At 34.0% G+C, this 25,021-nt stretch overlaps 1 protein-coding gene across 1 annotated transcript in view; it reads left to right on the top strand.

Moving 5' to 3' along the window:
- Positions 1-248: 248 nt before the first annotated feature.
- Positions 249-25,021, top strand: part of LOC118197425 (puratrophin-1-like) — a gene marked incomplete at its 5' end in the record, with an annotated part of 530,248 nt that continues 505,475 nt past the window's right edge. Inside the window, one exon of the mRNA XM_085817830.1 lies at positions 249-356. Coding sequence (XP_085673956.1) covers positions 249-356 — 108 coding nt within the window. The remainder of the gene's footprint in view (positions 357-25,021) is intronic.

Here is a 25,021-nt window from a genome sequence, read left to right as displayed (position 1 = left end):
GGCTGGAATCGACTCGCCCATCATCTTCTTTGAACGATGCCAACGGACGAAAGCTCAATCGCTCAGTTCTTCTATGAGCACTGCGGTGAGAAGAGTCTTGAGAAGTACCGCGGAACAAATAGCGGTTTCATCCGCGGTTGTGTGCAGTTAGTGAACTTGGATTAAATATCTGGATAATTATTTTAAAAGGTGTTGTGTTTTAAAAATATTCCGCTTGATTCCCGTGGAGTAAATTTGGAATTATATGACTTGAGAAGCGTTGTGGAATATATCTGTGTTTTGGAAATATATTTGGTTGTCTTGTCTACCTTTGGATTATTAGGAATTCCTTTACAGATACCTCGGATTGTGTGAGGGTAAGTGTGTTTCTTATTCGGTCTTTGAATTCCAGAATTTTGTGCTCTTAAATGTTTGCGTTTAAATTAAAATATTTATTTAAGTTTGAATTACTTGTTCAGTAAGAGTTAACAAGGCTTTATATTTTTTTCTCTTGATGTTCGTAAATATTATGGATATGCAGAATGGCATCATAAATGTTTTTATTGCCGAAGTAAAGAAACATAGTTTATAAAATTGTAATATAATTTTTCATAAAACTGTAGTAAATAATACATAATAAATAAATAATAATAAAATAAATAATTCATAACAATAAAATAAATTCACAAAACTAGTAAATAATACATAATTCATAAAATTGTAATAAATAAATCATAATGCATAAATGGAAGATAACGTAATAAATAAATAATACATACTAGTTATACATATTTCATGAAATTGTTACATATTTCATAAAATTGTAGTAAATAATATATAAAATAAATAACGCATAATAAATATAATAATAAAATAAATAAATAATTTGTATGTGTAATTGTGGAACCATCAAGAAAAAAAAGCGAAGCTCTTTAAATGATCACACGTTTAAACGATTTTGATCTAGGAATTGGTCGCTTTAGAGAACGTACTGTTATTTTATCATGTTATGAGAAATATTGATTATTTCCAGAATAGAATTTCTCCAGACTTTTCCTGTTTGTACGTTGCTAACAGAATATTGTGAATCCAAAGATAGACTGTTCTTCATATATTTACTATGTAATATTTGGAATATTGGAAAATCGTCTGCCATCATATTTAAGTTAAAATAATAAAACAGGAAAAAATGATTGCCTTTATGAATCTTTTAGTTTAAATAGCTTTTTAAGAAGGAGAAATAAATTTGTGGTAAAATATGAGAAATACTGGCACAATTTCTTCGGATTTTGCCTGTTTGTAGTTTGATATTGGAATACATTCAGGTTCTTTTTGTCGTCTTATTTAAGTTAAAATAATAAGCTCCGAGGGGTGGGATAATGTTCATTATGAATATTTTATTATAAATAGCTTTTTAAAAAGGAGTAATAAATTTTTGACAACATATAAGAAATATCAGCTCTCTTTCTACGGATTTTGCCTGTTTATAATTTGCTAATGCAATACCTTGAATTCTTTGATAGAATATACTTGGAATACAGGAAAATCGTCTGCCATTATTGAAAAATTAAAATAATAAAGAACAAAATTGGAAGAAGCCCAAAAGAAAAAAAATCTTAAAGCTTTTAGATTTTACATTACGCCCAAAGCGGCGTCTTTTTAACGTTTTGTAGGTTACCTTTATTTGTAAAATATCATGTTCTTTTCACATAAACCATAAAATCCAGTTCAACAGCAATATTGCAAAATAATTTCAAAACGAGCATATCTTTAGAATTTCGGATGCAATGTCTCCCGCGCTTTCATAAAGAATGGGAAGTCAGGATTTCATAAAGAATAATTGCATATATTTTTATACTGATTTATATTATTTTTTTAAGGTTAAAGAGTTATTTATCTTTAAAAATATCATTTTCCGTAAATTCTTTAAGTCGTCTTATTTGGATTTATATCTAACTGCAATACTGTTAAAATACTGCATAAACAGAATTTATTTCACAAAAATTTTAATAATAATAATGTGTGTGTAACGCTCGCGAAGCAATAATAATAAGCAATAATAGTGTGTAACGCTAGCGAAACTTTCCTGCCTATAATTCGAGTTGAGTTGTGCTGAAATCAAACTAAACAGCTGATTAAGGAACTATGTGAGTAACGTAAGAAATACTGACGTAGATTAATATTCATTGGCCTCACATGTTTTGTTACTTGGCAGCTAAGATGGCGGCTTCTATTGTTCTTAATGAAACTTTCTATCGTTTCTTGCATAACTATTTTTATTTTATTTTATTTATTTATTTAAATTGCATGAAACGCAAAGAATTACATTTAGTGATTGAAATTGATTTTATTCATTACATGCATTTGATTTTGTTTTCCTGAGTGCTGTGTTTTGAGGAAATTGCATTTCGAATGTCGTAATGAAAATCGGAATTTGAATTCTGTAATAGTGATTCATTTTTATTTCGGTGAATAACTGTTTTGCTTTCGGTTTAATTTTAATTAAAATTTATTTAAAACTAAAAATACGTTTTACGTATGAACTCGGTCTCAAAAGTTAAGTACATGTTTGAGAAAAATAGAAATGTATAAAATTACCCAATTAAAATATATTTATTTGAAACACATCTGAATTACATCTGAGTAAATATTTAACAAAAATATCAATTTCTCTTTTAGGAAAAATATAAATAGAAAATATGTGTGTCTTAAAAGTTTATAGACAAACGTAAATTTATGCAAATTGGTTAGCAACAATGATGGTGGAGAGCTTTGAGCCTTTTATATAATAATGCCCTCATTCAAATCTCCAATTTAAAAAAGAAAAAAGGTCATTTGAACTGCCTTTAAATATGTCTAAAGATACGTAACTTTCTGATGCTTATAGGATTCGGAACTTTAAATTGCACGGTAGGTCTGTTAAAGAAATTTGGAAACTTGTCAATCGATGAGTGAGCATGATTTATCGTGTAATGTCTCATAAGACGCCACATCAGCCAAACACACGTTCAGAAAGACCCCCGAGAGACGGATAGTCGCAACGATAGGTGAATTGCAAATATCCAAAAACGCTGTTCATATGCGAATCAAGGCGTCTAGATATTAGATTCACGTATCATGGCCTATGGAGACGAATCGATCTCTGCAATTTTCAGTAATGGGGAAAAAAAAAAAAAAAAAAAAATACGGAATCTGGTTGGTCCTGACAGGTATTCATATTACTGGTAACATGACTTAAGAAAAGAGCCTCGGAGCTATTTCAGAAGGAACAGTGGAGGTGGATATGTTATGATGTGGGCAGCTTTCGGTTTCAATGGGCAAAAGCAGTTCCAACTTTATAGATGGTTTGCAAGTTCGTCTAAATACATAGAAGTACTAAGAGACCATCTTATGCCATTTGCAGGAAACACTGGAGGACAGAATTGGGTGTACCAGTATGACAATGCTCTCATTCATACCTCTAAAAATGCTACAAAAAATTACTTAGATATGGAAAATGTCACTGTTCGTGAGTGGCCAAAAATGAGAGTCGGTTTCAACGCGATCGAGAATGTGTGGGCTATTATATCTCGGAGATATTACGAGAATGGAAGGCAGTTTTCTTCCGTGAATGCCTGAAAAAGCAGATATCGAGCGTGCATAGTACGGTATGGAACCACAATTACTACAAAACTTGGTTCTGTCGATGAAGAAACGTGTAATCGTCGTCATACGGAATAATGGGGCGACTCTGAAGTATTAACTAATTTGAAATTGATCACAAGTTATTAAAATCTTAATACTCTATAAACTTATGGGGGCATATTCTTCTTTGTTTTTATTTTTTCAAAAATACAAATCGCTATTTTAGTTCAGTATTTACTGGAATGCAAGTCGCGTGTTATATTTCGCATACGATGTACTTGACTTTTTAAATGTCGCTGAATATATTTAGCTTAGGATATACTTTACTTGACAAAACTGTGTCTCAACATAGTCGAAGTCCTCAGTGATTTTACTTATTTATTACATCTTATTTATGTATTTATTCGACTCTGGGTTAAGAATGTAAGAAATAGATTCTCAATAACAAAACGTTTGAGATAATCTCTGTTCTGTAAACGTGATGGCGGCTTCTAAAACTATCTGGAATACTATACGCTGCCCTTATCATCCTAATACTGATAAGATAAATTGAAGATACATTTGAAGATAAATTTTCGAACAGTCCGCTCACAGCTTACTTTTAAGCTCATTTAGAATTTGAGTGTTAAAGTATTCATTTATTATATCATTTAAATTCATATATAAAACTGTACGACAATGGGGATTAATGTTGTATAGCATTACAACTGACTTAAATGTTGATCGAATTAAATATTTTTCGCATATACCTTTTTTTTTCGGGGAGAGCCAAATTTTTATCGTCTAAAAATCGAGGGGGGGGAATCATTTAATTTCCGAATGACGCGGTTACAGTCAGAAAACTAAAAAATGAAAAGTAATCGTGAGTAAACTACAGTTAACTATCCCAATATTATTTCTTTCAAAGAATTTTCATTCTACTAGTAAACATACATAATAATAATAGTTAGACAGATAATGCTTATAGTTAGAACATTAATAGTTAAATTAGTATACAATTAATCATTTTGAAAGCGGGATAGTTATATTAATAGTTTTGTAACTGTTCATAGTTAGACAATTAATTGTTAATAATTTAATAAAGTTAATGGTTAGACTGTTAACCGTGACGATTATATTATTAACGTTTAAAATTTAATCAGCAGACAATGGATAGTTTGAAATTTTGAGAATCATTAGATAATCAGTAATTTTGAGACAGTTAAAAATAGTTAGTTAGAATTATATAGTTTAATAATAGTTGGGGGTGTATAGTTTAATAATAGTCAAAGTTAGGAAATTAATAAATTTAAAACAGTTAATAATTGGACATTTAAAAGTATATGGTTGAAAAGTATTTAATAGTTAGGCAGTTAATAGTTATAGTGAAACGATTAATAGTTTAATCATTAGGCAATTAGTAGTTAATCATTTCCAGAATCGTTACACAATAGCACTCATTATTTTAAGGATCATTAAACAATGAGTAGTTCTGAGACAGTTAATAGCAATTATGGAATTAATAATTAATATATTTTATAAGAATTAAAAGTCACACATTTAAGAGTTATAGTAAGACAATGCGTAGTTAATAGATAATTTACAATGAATAGTTTCAGTACACACTGAATAATTTGTGATTTTGAGAAGTACCAAACATTATGCATTATATTAACATTACAATTTATGGTATTATTACATAGTAATACCTAGTAATATTAACATAAAACATAGTAATATTAACATCATAATGTAATAATACACATAATATAATATAATACGTAATATTAATAATATAATTCTTAATAATATATTATAATGTATTCTTTTCTCAAAAAAATCTGATGAGGACACCACATGACTTCCTTGTATGGCCTAATGAATTATACACATTTATGTTGCTACACTTCATTTAAATTTATTTCTTCAAATTATTCTAACTTTATTAACCGATTTCTCCAGGCAAGTCGAAAATGACAGCAAAAATTCCAAATTTTGAAATTATATATCGCGGTCAATTTTTTGGGGCGAGTACGGGAGTCAAACTTCTTGTAATTTTATTTTTCTCATAATGAATATAAAACTTTCCCAAATATAAGTATAGGAACCAAAAGATCACATTAAAAGTTAGCTATTGTTATTTATGGAAAATTAATTTTTTAAAATTTGACATTGCCAAATGAATACTTTTGTCATTTAAAACACTTCGGTAATTGGAAGTGTATGACTAACCACCAACGTTACGAAAATAAAGAAATAAAGGCTGCGTAAGGACTTTTAAGGCGGGTAAGGGATTGGGAATATATCAAGTTTGTTACTGATGACTAGAGTAAAAAAGGAACGTGCACAACTAGATGTTATAGCAGTACCATATATAAAATTTCACCGTTCTACGGCTAATCATTTTTAGTAATGTGAGATACATATATACTTACATACGTACGTGGAGACGTTACGAGAAAAATCCCTTTTGAATCCAATTTAAATCCGTTTAGGTAAAAAGAATCCTTTATTCTGTCTACGTACAAACGTTACGCAAAAAATCGTGCAAATGAATTCGAGAACGGTCAAAATGGATTTTTCGCTATTGCAATACTTCCATTACTTCGTACAAGGAAATAAAAAAGATGAACTTTAAAAAGTAATTTGCTCATTTCGAAATTTTTTACGAAAATGTAAATTTTAAGTGAGTGTTAACTTAGCGCGCATTTCTATAGCATCGCATAAACGAGGTAAAGTTCGCAGATTGTTTTCTTTCCTCATTGTCGGCGTTGCAGCTCCCTGACAGCCAATAATCCCTTTACGACGTTTGCGAAAACTTTGTAGACGGGGTTTCATAGTAAGGGATGCGTGAAGCCAGGTCCTCATACCGAGCAATAGGACGCCACCTGCACCATACGGACATGGCTGTGCAAAGGTGCTGTGAGCAGTTGCAGTTGTTGCAGCAAAATACTCATTGGCGGAATCAAGGCTGTCAAAGGTTAAGGTGCACGAATGGCTAGCCATCTATCTAACATGCATCAACCTCTTCCGTAACATCCATGACGCCTCTCACCATCTCACGGCTCTTAGCTGAGGCGAGGTTCTGCTCACGGTGGGCTTTAAGACGTCAGCCTTTAAACCGCACGACACCGACAGTGGTGTAGTAGCCGATTATCATGATTTCCAGCCAGTCGGCATTACATCGTGTTGAATCCCACTTCACTTCTGGAGCAGTATTACCTGGGGGTCTATGTGTGGAAGTGCTAGAACCAGCGGTCCAATCAGCCTTTATTTTACAGATAGTCATTACTTCTGGTGTGATCGTGTGGATTGCTAGCTCTCACGACAGCAGAATTACCCTAGGCATTCTGCATACAGCTTTAAAAGCTCAACAATATGTTAATACTTAATATCTTGCGGTCGTTTCCGTTGCCGTTCATGGCACGCCGCCCTGGAGTCATTTTCTAGAATGATAATCTCTAGACTGTTCGAGTTGATGATGCTCTTGGTTAGCCAGAAGTTCAACAAATCCTTCTGTAATAAAACATGTATGGTAAATTGTAAGCCGCCAGATTCGGGCACCCTATTGTCACAGATGTGGAGCAACAACTGAGGAATGCCTGACAGAATATATCGCAGGATGGAATTAGGAATCTTTTATCACGCCTTACCTTAACGTTTACTAGCATGCATCGCTGAAAGGGGGTTTCATCAATTACTGATTCTGAAGATTCAATATGCAGTTGCTAGCTGGCTTTTCCTTGAATTTTTAATCATTTATTTACCTGTGTGTGAGCTTTACGCATTTTGATTTCAGTAAAAACAGTCATTTCCTTCATGGCGTTTCTTCTTCCTCTTCTTTTTAGTCCAAAGGCGCTTTGTCCCTGAAGGACTATTGTTTTCGCTTTGCGATTTTGCGTTGAATCACTATAAATTTCCTTTTTCACTTTTCAAATGTTAAGAGTCATGCATTATATTTGAAGAAATTAAATAATGAAAATCTGTATAAATGTATGTATATTTCTCTCATTGTGATAAAACAACGGTACATAGAGCCATCGAATTTTGAATGACGTAATCCTTCTACAAATATGTGCACATGGGAACCCAAAATTGAAATTTAAAATTTGTTTTATTATCGATTTCATATTTTGTAAAACTTTAAAGAATTTTTAATTAATAAACTCAAGGATTTCAAAGCGAGCCATGGCAACGTTGTACAGAAAAAAGATTTTTATCTCCAACGCGTGAGTCTCTGTATCGGAAATTTTAAAGATATGCTCAATTTAAAACTATTTTGCGATATTGCTGTTGAACTGAATTTTATGGTTTAAGTGCGAAGAACGTGATATTTAATGAATAAATGTAACAGATAAAATGTTAAAAAAACGCCCCTTTTGGACGTAATTTAAAATCTGAAATCTTGCAGATTTTTATTATTATTATTAGTCTGAAACCTCACTTTTTTGTCCTTATCACTTTTCAAATGTTACTACCCAATATTATCGGTATATATTATGTATTATTTTAAATGAAATTTTAGAGTTTGTCTTGCTATAGTAGCATAAACTGGTATAAAAAAACTCCTAACGGATATGGAGTGAATTATTGCTTGTCTGAAGATAACGACAAAGACTTGAGAAGGTTACAAAATAACCTTTTTATTAAAGCAGAACTTTTAACATAAAATACACGTCTCATGCATAGCATATAGTACACGTCTCAAGTCAGCCAAGCACTTGTGGCAAGATAACTTAAAGTAACAGCAAATTCAAATTTAAAGCTAGTCTCTTAGCCAAAGACTATACAAATTATTTAACGCGAAGTTGGCTCAAACTTCTAATCACTGTAAAAATTTAAATTTCAGTAACTATAATGCAAGGCCGAAGAATGAAATCTTATCTGAGCTGGCTAAACGAACACTTGTTTCCGAAAAATTAAGGAAAAATCACAAAAATGGTAATAATTCATTTAAAACTAAGCCAATTCGTATAAAATTTGAATATGTTGTCAAATAAGAACTACTGAATAAAACTGAAATATGCAAATTACTGGCACTGCAATTGCATAAAATTGCATTAGTGGCGCTGGAATTGCATATGCATGTTTCAGAGCAGGCCTGCAAATTTCGCTGTGATACTGAGATAAATCTTGGGACAGGCAATTTGTAACAATGACCTCCAAGCATCGTTTGCCCGAAGAAGTGCGATGGAGAGCTGTTGGGAGACTAGAAGCAGGACATAGTCAGACAGAAGTAGCCAGAAGGCTAAATATGAGTCCTGTGGTTCACAGACTTTGACAATAATTTTTAACCACAGATTCGGCATCCAGGGGGTTCAACCAAGGACGGCCAACCGCTACGACGAGCGCGGATAACCGATATTTGTTGTTATGCACGCGAACGAATAGAATTTCAAATTAGACTCAGAGTCTCCTCTGCTACGGCCACTGGAAGGTTGGTGTCAACGTCAACCGTGAGTTTATAAAAGAGGTCTGTACACGAGGCGACCAGCCATTTACGTGCCGCTCGCGTCACATCATAGATGGGAACGTTTGAGGTGGGCACGTTGTTGCCTAGCGGACAGCTGATCAATGGAGTTAACGTTGTCTTAACGAATGATTCAGGTTTAGCCTCCAAAGTGATAGTAGGCGTTATTTCTTTTGGAGAGGACCTAGAACCCGTTATTTATCCATCAAACATCATTGAAAGAGATGCATACGGGGAAGGCAGTGTCTGCGTTTGGGGTGGCATCTCTTTGAGTGGACGCAGAGATCTCCATGTCTTTCAACGTGGAACCATAAATGCTCAGGTCTATAGAAATTACATCCTTGATGCTTATGTGCAGCCTTATCCCGGGGCAATAGGGGATGATTTCTTGCTATAAGATGACAACGCTAAACCGCACAAGGCTTTTATCGTGGATGATTATCTTCAGGAGCAAAAAATTCAGCGCATGCAATGGTCTGTCTGTCTTCTGCGGCAAACAATTCAGCGCATGCAGTTTCCAGGTCGATCACCGGACCTGAATCCTATCGAGCGTGCTTGAGTTGCTTTAGGAAGACGTTTAGCTGCTCTCAATCCTCCTCTTCAGACCCTTGCCATGCTTGCAACTGCTTTGCAAGAGCAGTGGCTCTCACTTCCTACAGAACTGATACACTGCATAATTGACAGCATCACACATCGCTGTATTTACTGTACTGCTTCTAGGGGAGATTCTCCATACAGAAGGTAATTTTCCTATATGTTAACTGTAACCGTATGTCCCTTCCAGTGGTTTCAAACAAAGAAAGGTGCTCGAAATTTCTCGGCGGCCGGAAAGAAAATTATTTAAGACCCGAGAGAGCAATTTTTTCAGTTCAGAGCTGACTTCGGAGTATTGAGTGATCTCCGTGCAGCTTCGCTAGTTAGAGGCGCTTTACGTTCTTAGTAGTTTGAAATAGTAACTACTGATTGTGCTCTGCCGTACTGAGAAGAGTTGTATGAGTGCTTTTGCAGAAAGTTGCAGAACTGTGAAGTGTTTCATCTGAGAAAATAAATTTTATTAAGCTATCATCGGTTCTTTGTGCATTCAATCCATTACGAAGCCGTACGCACGTAACAAGGTTAATTTTCTAACTATGATTGTGAACTGTCTAACTATTAACCTTTATAAAAGTATTAGTTATTGAAAGTATGATCCTTAAAATGATGAGTGCTATTGTCTAATGATTCAAGACGTGCTCAGCTATTAATTGTCCAGTGGTTAAACTATTAATAGTCTAACTACAATTATCAATTTTGCATCAATTGCTATTAAACTTTTAATCGTTTAACCTGTTGTCTCAAAATTATTCACTGTCTAATCATTCTCAACATTTCAAATTATCTATTGATTAAAGTATTAACTGGTAATAGTTTCGAAAAGAAACTGTGGCCTATGTAAAAATTCCGCGCCGTTAAAATTCGATGGGGGAAAAATTTTTTTTGTAGTAATATTCAGATCATATTATAAGTTTTAGATGAATTACTACACGCACTTAGAAGGAAGCAAATTATATTATTCGCAGAAGAAAATATAGAAGAAGTTTGTTTTTACACTTGTAACAACAGATGGCAAATCGTTTGGCTTACACAACAGGAGAATTGTCGTTTGATATTTCGAAAACTTGTCTCGGGATTGTGGCAGATGTTATGAGTCGTAGTTGTCATTAATGTTAATGTGAATTTGCCCGGATCCGAGTTTCACACGAACGGTAAAGTTTATTATGGATTTCTTGTTAAGTGGCAAGATGCAGCAGTCTCTTTGTGAAAGCAAAATGTTGTCTCAAACTGTATTTTCTTAAAGGAAATCAAGGAAATTCGTAAGTAGTATTTGAATTGGAACCAAACGTTTATGGAAATTACTTCTTGGTAGTTTCATCTAAATAATACCAAATTTGATAACGAAAAAGAACTTGATCATATATCCCATTATTAAATAATGGAGAATCAATGTGTTTATTCATTTGTATATATGGTTCGATGTTTGTATGCTTGTTTGTATGTATTCATGTTTGTTTTTACTTTGTGTGTACGTGTGTATGTATGGGTGGATGTGGATGGATGCTTGCTTATTTGTATGCTTGTATATGTATATGTGCATATGTATGGATGTTGTATGTATGTGCCGTATGTATAGATGTTCTTAGTTTGTGTGTATGAATAATGGATGTTTGCTTATTTGTATGTATGTATGTTTGCTTGTACGTTTGTATGCATGCACGGCTGGATGTTTGTAGTATATTGGTATGTTTCTATGTTTGCATGCATGTATTTACGTACGTGTGTATGCATGGATGGATGTTTGTATGTTTGGTTTTATGTTTGTATTTATCTACAGAGAACCGATAAAAGCTTGGTAAAATTAATTTTCCCAAAAGAAATAATTTACAGTTCTTGAACGTCTCACAAAAATACTCGTGCAATTCTTTTCAGTATGACAGAGCACAATCAGTAGTTATCACTTCAAACTACTAGAAACGTTAAACACAACGCCATACAGAAAACATCAAATGCATGAAGCTTGCAGGGGGATGTCCCAGTACTATCTGAGCTAAACTCCGAACAGAACTCGGAATTAAATTGAAAACTGATGCTCAGTCCACTCCTATATAGTTTTCACCCATCTGCCGAGAAATTTCCAGGGCGTTTCATTTCTCGAAATTGCTGAAAACCATATACAGTTACAGTTATTGAACGGACACAGTTACAGTTACTCAGCGATCGGACTGGTTGCAATTACATAGGTAACAGGACAAAATATCACCAAATGGTGTCGTCAGATTTGACGATTATTAATTACATTATTAAAAATTAGTCATTAACACTATCGTCAACAACTTGGCGTTATATCGCCAATTTGGGGAGATAAACATTTGCATTCATGTTAAATGTACTTGCCCACGTAACCTTGATTTTCTTGTTTACGATTTTACATATAATTTAACTAAAATTATTTACATATACTTGTGTACAAAATTCGTAACAATACGTACGTTTGTTACTTACGTATATTGTAACATTTTTGTTGTATTACACACGTATATACGTTTATTACAAACGTATGTTTCCGTATATACATATACTAAAAAGAAAATAAAGTAAGTTTAATAACAAAAAAGAGATATTAATCAAATTCAGGTAACATTGAGGAGCTAAAATTTTGAAATCTAATTTTTTAAAAACTACTCAAAAGATTTTTACAAAACTTCGCAGTTTGGCATAATTTTGAGTCGTAGAGACTGTTTTGCACAGGCACTACAGTATAATTCAATAAACTCAGGAACAATGGACTGTATTATATCTCACTTTAATTCTCATTAATTTACATAGTTCATGGCCACTCGAAGCCACGAATTCTCTCACACGGTCTTAGCTCACAATCTCATGTCATAAACTCCAAGAGCTCAAGACGCATGCGCCGACGCTAGTAATGAAATGCGCGCGCAGGCGCAACATACCGCCCGCCTTGACATGATGTAATCATTCAAAATTAGATCTTACAATAAAAAATTACACAGAGTGACAATACGAAATACAGGTAAATAATTGTAAATATCAAATAATAACATCAAAAAAATCAAACTACTATAATAAGAAAATACAATAATTAATTACAAACATACTTTTGTTTAATTTGGCATAGGTAAAAGACAAATTTTATTAATTGATCGCTTAAAAATACCTCCTTTCGTTTTCACTGAAACTACTCTAACCTTATTGTCTTTACCTAAGAATATCTCTACGATTCTACCAAGAGGCCAGTTACATAGAGGAACATTATCAGTCTTTAAAATTACCATAGTTCCAACCTTGACATTGTCTTTTTCAAAGAACCATTTAGTTCTTCCTTGCATTGCACTCAAATAGTTATTTCTCCAATACTTCCAAATTGTTTGCACTATTTTAGTAAATTTTTGCCAGCTCTTTAATCTATTATCGTTAACGTTTAAAATATTAGGTTCTACAATAGCCGTGATAGGTCTGCCTATCAGGAAGTGGCCTGGTGTCAATATATCAAAATCCTCTGGTTCGTATGATAAAGGTTGCAAGGGCCTAGAATTCAAAATGCCTTCAATTTGAGCAATTACTGTAAGAAACTCCTCATAGGTTAGTTTCAAATTGCCTACTACGCGTTTCAAATGAAACTTAACAGATTTGACACCTGCCTCCCAAAGACCTCCATGATTGGGAGCTCTAGGGGGAATGAACGACCAATCAATAACTCTCACTCGATAAATAATTACCTAATTCATCATCTGGTTTGCTGACTAGCCTATTCAATTTCTTGAATTCTGCGTTACTACCAACAAAATTGGTTGCGTTATCTGAAAATATGCGTGCACACTTGCCTCTCCTGCTGAAAAAACGCTTTAAGGTTGCAATAAATGCTTCACTAGACAGGTCTGTTACCAACTCAAGATGACAAGCTTTAGTAACAAAACAAACGAAAATGCACACATACACCTTGTTAAGGCGACCTTTTCTCTGATGTGGGTATTTTATAAAATAAGGACCAAAAAAATCAACTCCAACACAATTGAATGGAAAATTCGGGCTGACTCTTTCTTGAGGGAGTTGACCCATAAGTTGTTGACAGGGCACTGGTTTTGCTTTGAAACATACGACACACTCATGTACTATTTTTCTACAAGTGTTGCGCCCGTTTAAGGGCCAAAACCCTTGTCTAACAATAGACAGTAAGCCTTGTGGACCAATATGCATGTATTTCTTATGAAACATCACAATAATTAGATTAGTCAACTTATGATTCTTTGGTAAGATTATAGGAAATTTTCTATCAAAATTCAACTTACAATTAGCTAATCTGCCTCCAACTCTTAAAATTCCATATTGATCTAAAAATGGAAAAACACTTCTTACCTTGCTATCTGGAGGTACCTTACCCTCCTTTTCAAGGCTTGAGATTTCTTTTTTAAATTCACTATCTTGAATTAACTTAATCAGTTTGAGTTCAGCTAATTTTAATTCTGAGCTCTGAAGAGGACCTGAAACCTTGTCCTTCTCCTTGCAGTTGTTTACAAACCTAAAAATAAAACTTAAAACACGAATAATTTTAGTGTAATTGTTACTTAAATTTAAGAAATCCTCAATGAAAGGGTTAGCTTTCACATTAAGAAAAATATTAGAGTCACTAAGGATTTTAAGTTCGTCTGGAAAGTCCTTCACAATGACTTCCACCGGAATCTCTCTATTTGGGTAGTCGTCGTATCTCAGGAACAGAGGGCCTTTCCACCACATATCATTTTGTAGAAGTTTACTGGGATCCAAACCTCGGGATATAAGGTCACTCGGATTCTCCTTTGATGACACATGACGCCATTGATGACCATTAGTCGACTCTTGAATTGTTGCCACTCGATTTGCAACAAATGTCTTCAACTGGTAAGGCTCCTTTTGTATCCATGAAAGCACGATCATGGAGTCACTCCACAGATAAACGTTGTTCACAGAAATCTCTAATGCAGATATTACTCTAACCATCAACCTTGCAAGTAGGACTGCCGCACAAAGCTCCAGTCTCGGAATAGTAACTCGTTTAATAGGCGAGACTCTGGATTTACTCGTCACTAGCCTTGTTTTCACTTCTCCATCTCTCGAACGGCACTTGCAATATATGGTTGCTCCGTATGCTACCTCAGAGGCATCTGCAAATCCATGAAGTTCCACATAGTCTACTTCTGCAATAAGAATAAACCTTTCAATTTCTATTTTACTTAAAACTTCCAGTTCAGTAGAGAACTTCTTCCATTCATCAGCTTCCTTTTTTGGTAGTGGTTCATCCCAATTCAGCTTTAACAACCACAACCGTTGGATGAATATTTTGGCTTTACTTATGATTGGCCCTAGTAAACCAATCGGGTCAAACAATCTTGCAATTGTGGACAATATTTGTCGTTTGGTAACAACTATGTCATTATCGAGTTTCACTCTAAAACAGAAACAGTCTCTTCTAGACCTCCAAGACACTCCAAGTGTTGTAGATTCTGCTTCATTAGGAAAGGAATAGGAGTGATCTTCTTCCGCAAGTTCAGCATGATTACTGCACCACTTGTGCAGTGTCATTCCTGCACTCTTCAGTATTGCAGTTAACTGAGATTTAAGCTCCTTAGCTGTACTCAAAGATTCCGCTCCACTAAGCACATCATCCATATAAAAATTTTTAAGTAAGACTGGCGCAGCTAATGGAAATTTTGGACCTTCATCAATCGACAATTGTTTAAGAGTTCTCATAGCTAAGTATGGCGCACTAACTGTACCGTAAGTCACAGTATTAAGCTCGTCGATTTTCACAGGTGCATCATTTTCCTTTTTCCACAGGATTCGCTGCAAGCATCTCTGTTCAGGGTTAATTTTAATCATTCTATACATTCTTCTAATATCCGCCGTAAATGCGAATGGGTACTTTCTAAATCTAAGCATGATTGAAAAGAGATCATCTTGAATAACCCCTCCATTACGTTGTAAAGAATTTAGCGAAATTCCATTTGATGTTAAACATGATGCATTAAACACTGTTCTCAATTTAGTTGTTGTTTTTTGAGGACGGTATATCCCATGATGTGGCATATAGTACACTACCCTAGGCTCATTTTTCTCTTCAACCTCAGTCATATGCCCTAGCTCTTCATATTCCTTTAAAAAATCCTGATACAAACTCAAATATTCAGGGTCTTTAACTAATCTTTTCCATAGGGAATTTAATCTCTCAAGGGCAACATCCTTTGAATTTCCTAAGCAAATAGGATCTTCCTTTAGTGGCATTGTTAAATGTATCTCCCTTCTTCATTCCGCTTATGAGTTTGCACATAATGTTCTTCACATATTGCTGTTTCTTTATTTTTTGGAATGGCTATTTCAACATTCTCTATTTCCCAAAATTTTCTCATTGTTTGTTCTAAGTCATTAGATGTTTTCATTAACCCACAATGTACGCGGCTCTGTTCTGATGTAACGCTTCCCGACACTATAAACCCGAACACGCTGTTTTGTAAAAAAAGACTCGAGTTTTCATAGCGAATTTGTTCAGATTTTAATATCTCAAAGAAAACCTCAGCTCCTAAAAGCATCTCTATACATTCTGGAACATTAAAATTCTCATCAGCTAATTTTATGTTACAAAAATCCTGCATTTTAATATCAATTTTCCTTGAAGGAATCAAATCTTGCGTGATTTTTGGTACTACTAATAAGTCTAAATGTCTCATGTAACTTTTATCTTTATTGCTAATGCATGCCGAAACTCTATTCCGAATTGTAAACAAGGAATCATTTAATCCGGAAATCGCAATGTTTACCTTCTCATAATCAAAGTTGAATTTATTCGCACAGTCTCTGCTTATAAACGATGAAGTACTGCCGCCATCAAGTAATGTTTTGACTGGATGTAGCTTACCCATACCATCACTAATAAAGCAAATAGCCGTGCTCAGAAGAACACTTTTTTTGGATCTGTTTACACTAGTCGCTGTAAGTAGAGTATTACCGCTGTTAGGCAGAAAGTCTGGCGCTAGGGGGGAAAGCACACTGGAACTACTCGCTGCTTCGTTTTTATTTTTTTCCTTCTCTTTCGATGATTTATTTTCTACCGGAAAATGCAGTGTCATGTGATGTCTTTTCCCACAAACGGAACACGAAAACTTTGATTTGCAGTTTTTGACGGAATGGTTTAATGCTAGGCAATTAAAACATAATTTATGACTTTTGATGATTTCAACCCGATCATTCACCGGTTGTCTCAAGAAATTTGGGCATTTTGCCAAAAAATGATTCTCCTCTCAAAGAACACACTTTAAGCCTTTTACATCGGCAAGGAATACCTTTGAAACATTTTTCGACGTTTTGTAATTGTTGCGGGATTTTTGAAAACTGTCCACACTTGCGGCAAGGGACTTTCCGCGAGATGTGAAAAATAAATCTGCTTCCTTAGCCATTTGCTGAGGCGGAAACCAACTTTCAGCTTGCCTTATAGAAATATTGGCTGACGTTTCTCGATCTAATGTTTCAAACAATTTGTCTGATATTATTAACTGCTTCAGAGTTTCAAAATCAGACACTTTCCTCAATTTTAAGTAATATTCGAAATTTGTGGTTAATCGCGACACGAACTGCACATGGGACTCATTTAGGCGTTGAGCCTTTTTAAAATTTTCTAAAACAATTTGTGGTGTAGGTTCGAATTCTTTTAGAATAATAGCTTTTACTTTTTCATAGTCACTTAGCTCCTCATCTCTAATATACACGATAATGTTCGAAGCCCGTTCCCCTAACAAGTTTAACAATATTTCCGCTTTAGATTTCTCAGGCACATTTTTTGTCGCGAAAGCTCTTTCTAAAGACGAGAAAAAATAATTCCAGTTTTCAGGTTTACTCGGAACCTTCAATGTTAGTGTTCTTATACTTTTAATAAGAGAATCTAAGGAATCGGAACTTTCTCCTTTATTTTCGTTTTGATCGTTATTAACACTTTTGGTTTCAGCTCGCAATCGAGCAATTTCCAGTTCTGTTTTAGATCTCTCTAATTTAATTTGTTCTAACTGTAATACTTTAGCTTCTTCAGATTTACGATGCTCTACTATGGAATTACCCAACTCTATTACCGAATTTGGATCGGATTTAAAAGCTTCACTACTTTTAATCGCTAAATTTAAATCTGTAACAGTTATCTTTTCACTTAACTCTATATTCAGTTCTAAAGCCAATAGCTTTAAATCCTCTTTAAGTGCACCTTTTATCAACATTATACTCTTAATGAAATAACACAAGATAATAAGTAATTCTTCTCAATTACTTAAACACAGTAACACAGTATATAAATACTATAAATTTTCTCAAAACTCTTACACAGTATCTCAAAATAACAAAATGGCACTTTATTCTTAAATCGAAACTGCTGACTTACTTGTTACTTGTATATAACTCATAATCCATAGATCTCTGGCCCATGACGGACCACGATGTTTTGCACAGGCACTACACTATAATTCAATAAACTCAGGAACAATGGACTGTATTATATCTCACTTTAATTCTCATTAATTTACATAGTTCATGGCCACTCGAAGCCACGAATTCTCTCACACGCTCTTAGCTCACAATCTCATGTCATAAACTCCAAGAGCTCAAGACGCATGCGCCGACGCTAGTAATGAAATGCGCGCGCAGGCGCAACAGAGACGAAATATGGAAAAAAAATTCGCATTTCATTTCAGAAAAGCGATGTTGTGTCAAAACACCTATATTAGAACAACGCAATATATAAATCTAATACGTATCCTAAGTCGCGCTTTCGAGACATGAAAATCGCAATTTGAATTTCGTCAATCGCCCCAGAGAACGGGAGATATAAAACTGTCCCATTTTTCCCCCCGCGCAGTGTACATACGTACATTGCGTACATGGATACGCATATTATGTTTCTAACATACGTATACTCCACGTAAAAAAATGTTAGATTAACTTACTTTCTTTAATAAATATTCTTCACTTATGCTAATAAATCTTTATTCTCGCTTTACTTTCATATCACTGAGACGATACAACTGAAAATTCAAAATTACTATGCGCACTTCAAAAAAGCTTTACCGTTCAAATCGGCTTCCATCAAAATACTCTCTGTTGCCACTCGGGGAAAATATATTTAAAATAAAATCAATGCGTTGCGTTTTACATTCGGGCATCCTGACTTTGTTACGACCTCGGAACATTAAGAACTTGAAAAAAATTAAATCTAATTTATGGTATAATTGTATTAAAATTTATGGTTCGAAAATCTTTAACTGTCATATAAATTCACCGTCCTTTTCTATTTTTGTTCCGTGTCTTAGTTTCAATAATATGCGGCGTGTTGTTATCGTTACCCCCAGCAACACTAATGTCATCACCATCATCATCGTCCTCCTCTGATTCAGCTTGACACTGCCATGACTTTAATTGGCTCACATGAGCTGTCGTACTAAAGAAACGTACTTTCACCTTCTCTTCTAATTGAATCAGTCTATAGCTATCACTTGGTAAAACTTCTGTAACTACCAAAGGTCCTCGATACTTTTGTTGTGTTTTGGATGATTCTCCAGTTGATTTAGGTACTTTTCTCGTAACTACTATTTCTCCTCGTTCGAATGTTAAAGAATTACTTTTCTTCTTGTCATAATTTGCTTTCATTTTCATCTGCATATCTTCAATTCTCTTTATAGCTTCATTCTGTAAGATTACTGGATTCTCCCATCCATTTGCATCTGCATCTGTAATCATCCTCATCAATCCGTTGTTAAATTTTGTTGAATATTCGTGAAGCATTTCGAAAGTAATTTTATTTGTAGTCTTATTTTATCATATTGTTTAGATTTTTTTCGCATTTCTTAATCTTTTTGTCCCAGTCCCTCTGATTCGGATTTTCCATACTCGTTTTAATCGTAGCCAAAATTGTTCGATTTGCTCTTTCCACCATTCCATTACCACTTGGATGTTAAGTTGATTCAGAGTATGATTGATTCTATTACTTTGACAGTACTCTTGAAATTCCTTCGCTGTGAAACATGTTCCTCTATCGTTGATAAATTTTTCTGATAACCCAAAATCATCTACAAAACTCTTCAATGCAATCAACACATATTTGGTTGCAGTACATTTCATAGGATATAAGCGTATAAATCTTGTAAAATTATCAATTATTACAAATAATTTTGTATTTCTTCTTGAACTTTTTGCGAATGGTGCTAAATGATCTATATGTATGATTGCAAATAGTCTTCTACCAGGTCTAATTGGATGCAGTACTCCCTGCTTCTTACCACTAGGCACTTTATTTGCTAGGCATTCAAAACACATCGAAATGTGACGCATAACATATCGTTTCATTCCTTTAAACCAGTATGACTCCTTGATTTTGGCAACAGTTCTATCTGCTGAAAAATGGCCCAAAAAACAATTTCTCCTTTTCCTGATCTTTTACTTTACGAAACAATCGATTATTCTTCAAGAAATTAATTTTCAGTAACATATTTCTCTGCATTCGTTCTATCATTTATCTTTGTCTTTAAAATGTCTATTAATTTGCGTAATTCTGGATCTGAATGCTGAATCATAAGAATTTGTTCATCTATCGTTAGCGTTAAACAAACTTCCAAGTTGTTTTCAATTATAGAGTCTAAAGTTTCTTCTGGCTGATGAACTGGCGATCGGCTCAATACATCTACGTGACTAATTTTTTTACCATGTCTGTGCTTTATTTCAAGTTTGTATTTCTGGATCAAATTACTGTACCTGGATTTGAAGTTTTCTTCGCGTTTAAATAAACTAAAGCTTGACAGTCTGTAATTACCGTAAATCGGATTCCAATTAAAAATTGTCAAAGTCGTGTCAGAGACCAAACTATAGCCATTAATTCTAATTTGCTTGAATTATAATTCTTTTTTATTTCTGTTGTTCCTTTACTTACACAATAAACTAAATGCCACTTTTTATCTTCACCTTTTTGCAACAGCATTCCTGCCAGCCCTTTGCTGCTCGCGTCTGTATGCACTTCAGTCTCTGCTTCCGGATTATATAACGCTAGTACTGTTTCATTAGTGAAATGGTCTTTTAAAGTACTGAATGCTTCTTGCTGATCTTCATTCCAACGAAATGTTTCATCCTTCCTCGTAAGTCTCGTTAACGGCTCATTCTCTTGACATTTCGGTACAAACCTTCTAAAGAAACTCGTAAGCCCTAAAAATTGTTTAACTTTATGTTCATTGGTTGGTTTAAGAAAGTTTAATATGGCTCGTACTTTTCTTGGTCCAGGTTGCACACCATTCGATTTTATTAGAAATCCCAAGTACTCAACTTCATCTTTTCCAAATTCGCATTTTGTCAGTTTCAGTGTCAGCTTCGCTTCTGTCTATCAATCACTCTTCTAAGTTTTTCCATCATTTCTTCCTAAGATTTAGCCAGAATTAATAGTATATCGCCCAAATAGGATAATACTTCTTTATTAAGCAATGAACCTAAAACTTGATTCATAAGTCTCTAAAATTTTGCAGGAGCGTTAGCTAACCCAAAATTGACCAGTATCATCTGGAGTGATGAAAGCTTTTTTCAGTTTCGCTTCTTCAGTTAAAGGAATCTGTAAATATCCATGAGCTAAGTCCAATGTAGTGAAAACTTTAACACTCACTAAGATATTCAAGAAGATAATCTATCCTAGGTAATGGAAATTTATATTTAACAGTTTGCGAGTTCATCTTTCTATAATTTACCACTATTCGTAGTTCACCTGCCTTTTTTCTTACGAGTAAAACTGGACTAGCGTACGGAGATCTTGTTTCAGTAAGAATTCCATATTCTTTCCATTCATTTATTATCTTCTTTATAGAAGCACGCTCCTCGGAATTGGTTTTATACGACTTCAGGTATATAGGCTTACTCCCTTCAATTTCTTTAACATCCATTTTTGTTAAATTTGTACACCCTAATTCCTCCGTATTTAATGCAAACAAACTCGATACTCATTTATCAAATATAAAACTTCATGTTTTCTCTCCGGCATAATATTGTTATTAACTTTAATTTCTTCTAAAGTAATCGGTCTCTTAAACTTCTTAATTTCATTTATTATCATTATTTCTTTTTGATTTTAATTTTCAGTTTTCTGATCTGGTCTTGATTCAACTAATTCTGCTACTTCCTCTCTACCGATACATTGATTCTCTTTCAAAATTAATTTTCGATCGCTGTAGTTAGTTATTGATATCACTGTTTCTCCCTGTATTACTTCCAATAATGAGCCCAACTCATCTTCCGATCCACGTATTAAAACATAACCGTTATTTACTTCATCAGTTTTAACTTTCACGAAATTAACCGTATTACTTTCGATTTCAGTTTCTTGGGAAGCCTTCAATTTAATTCGCGGAGAGTTGATGTCATTTTGCAACTGTGAAAATGGGCAGTCATTAGCATAGCGTATGTGCAAGGTATTACCTATCTTGGCGTATGCAATATGTGGTAAATCAATCGATGTTCGACCAACTAATAAGTCGCATGGTTGCGCTTCATCTCCTACAATTAGAACTGTAATGTCTTTTCCTTCCACATTATCAATCTCTAAATTAAGTTATTTTCCCCAATGTTTTGGCGGCTGGTTTATTCTGCTTTCCAAAGCCAAACTATTCCTCCACATCAGGTTTTATAGTAAGATTCAGTTTCCTAGCCGCAGACTGTTTCAATAGACACGATTCTAGAGCCTGTATCTATGATTGCAGTAATTTCTTCTCTATTTTTGATGCGAGCATACTTTAAATATACAGTTGGTGAAACACCTGAATTCTGGTTCACGGATAAATTATTTTTAACATTTGTCAAGTCTGAACTCTTAGACGTACACTTTTTAAAAGTATGACCCTTTTCATTACATTTCTTGCAAATAATTTATTTTTTAGGTTGAGGACAAACCGTCGTTATATGTCCATAATCATCACAATTGAAGCATTTCGGCTCACCCTTTTCATTGCCAATACTAGAATTATATTCCCTTTTCCTATCGTCTATTTTATAAAATGTATCTCTCAAATTGTATTTATTATCAAAACTGTTTTGAAAACCCGCTTTGAAATTACCATCTGTCTGCATAGAATCGTTAACATTTCTGGGTCTTGAATACTGATTATAGGATCCTTCATAAAATTTAGAACCAAATTTAGGCTTAGAATTATGTCTAAAGGTTTTATTTTCTACTTAAGGTACTTTTATCCCTGCCCGAATATTTTCATACTCATCTGGTTTTTAAGCCAACTCTTCAGGATTAATGAATTTAGACCAATTATCAATGAAATGATCTCGTATAGCAGCGGAAACCCTTTTCTTTATTGAAGTCCCCCCGCGTATTACACAACGTTTTAATATGATCAACGAACTTTTGCCGAAACTGTTCAGGGCTTAAATTTTCTCAGTAGCAGTTGTTTAACGTGATTATAGTCGTTAGCGTTTCTTCTGATTCACGGGCAATAATATTCATAAGGAACCAACAGCTAAGAAACCCAATTTTGTTCTTCTAACCCAATACGTCTTAAACTTATATCACCTTCATTTTTAATAAATCTTAATCTTTCATCTTAATAAAAACTTGTATCACCTTCGTTCAAATCATACGTATGCATTAATTTACTCATATCACAAAAATTATTTTTACTAACATTAGAAGGAATAGAATCATTTTCATTACTATTTCTGATTTCCGCTTCTATTTTCAATTTTTCGAGTTCAAATGTTATTTGTTTATCTTTTTCTAAAATTTCCATTTCAAATGCTCTTTTTTATCTTGTCTAAACGATCATTTATAATTCTATCTATTATTTGTTTAGTAAAATCTTCGTTATAGTTCTTTCTATTCAAATCATATCCCTTAAGCCTACAATTTTAATATCAGAAGGGACATCTACATCAAGTTCCAAGGCAAGCTCTTTTAAGTCCCATTTCTTGCCCCTTGCCAAATAAGCCATCTTAGACTTGAATTTTCAAATAATAATACAATAATTATAATTAAGTTTTTTCCGTTTAATACTTAAACATAACATAAACAGTTTATAAATGCACGTACCTTTCTACCTTCAGTTTTCGCGAGCTTCCGCATTCAGTTTAGGCTTAATGTACATCAAGGCAATACGTTGTTAAATCCTAGGTAATAATTCTAGTTAATGCCACTTCTGAAATGTTAGCTTAACTTACTTTCTTTAATAAATATTCTTCACTTATGCTAATAAATCTTTATTCTCGCATTACTTACATATCACTGAGACGATACAACTGAGAATGCAAAATTATTATGCTCATTTCAAAAAAACATTACCGTTCAAATCGGCTTCCATCAAATTACTCTCTGTTGTCACTCGGGGGAAATATATTTGAAATGAAATCAAAATGGAATAAAATGGCGTTTACAAAATAATGGAACAGTTCTATATCTATCGTTCTACTCGGCAGATTGACGAAATTTAACTTGCCTTTTTCATGTCGGGAAAGCGTGACTAAATATATATTTCGGAAGACGTGTGCTGAAACGTTCTGATAAATGCAAACGTTTGTAGAGACATTAGGTCGAAGCCGGAGGCATGAAAAATGAGCAATGCCCTCGCTGGGACTCGAACCTCATACCTCTCGAATATGCACCGAGTGCGTTGACCACTACACCACGAAGGCATGCTAAGAATGCGGGGGGATAGAGAAATAACTTATAAGATATAACTACATTTTAATGACTTATTAAATTAATACAAAGAATTGTGTCTAGTTTAATTGCATTGAATGCTTTTATTATCTACTGACACACTGTTTCTAGACTCGTACGATGCATTTGGCCTCCTTTTGCAAGTGTTTTTTCACCTTTTAACATCAACGTATTCCAGCATATCCACGTATCCAGTGTCATTTTAAATTTTCTTTGAAATTGATATTGGTTTATTGAGAGCACATCTAAAGGTTGAACTGATGGTTACAAGTGATATTACATTCTTTCAACAATTTCTTTGTATTATCCGTTAGATGGGATATGAACGCGCTAAACTAAAATGGCTTTCTAGATTCTTTAATAGTACGGGACGCTGTTGTACTCAAACAAATAGTACGCAAACATTTCTTTTCCACAAGTTCACACTGTTTTCGTCCATCCATCCTTTCTCGTGAGCACGAATGACAGCATCGTTTGGGAAATTGCATTTCAAAATCGTCTGTCTTTTAAAAATAACCATGGATTTTAATTTTGTACCATCCGCTAAGCAAGAAAGCAATACGATTTGAGGTGAGATTTTTCGTGACTTGTTATTATGTGAATCGTTTTTGCCCCATTTACATACATTCTTTTATTTTCTACCATATCAAATCCTACTGGAATTTCATACAGCCTTCGTAGGTCAATAACGTACTTCGGAAATACAAATCTTT

The sequence above is a fragment of the Stegodyphus dumicola genome, chromosome 5, assembly GCF_044657685.1.
Source record: "Stegodyphus dumicola isolate Sdum_Otavi_A_Nest chromosome 5, ASM4465768v1".
Classification (NCBI taxonomy): Eukaryota; Metazoa; Arthropoda; class Arachnida; order Araneae; family Eresidae; genus Stegodyphus; species Stegodyphus dumicola.
This window is presented reverse-complemented; position numbering and strand designations above follow the sequence as displayed.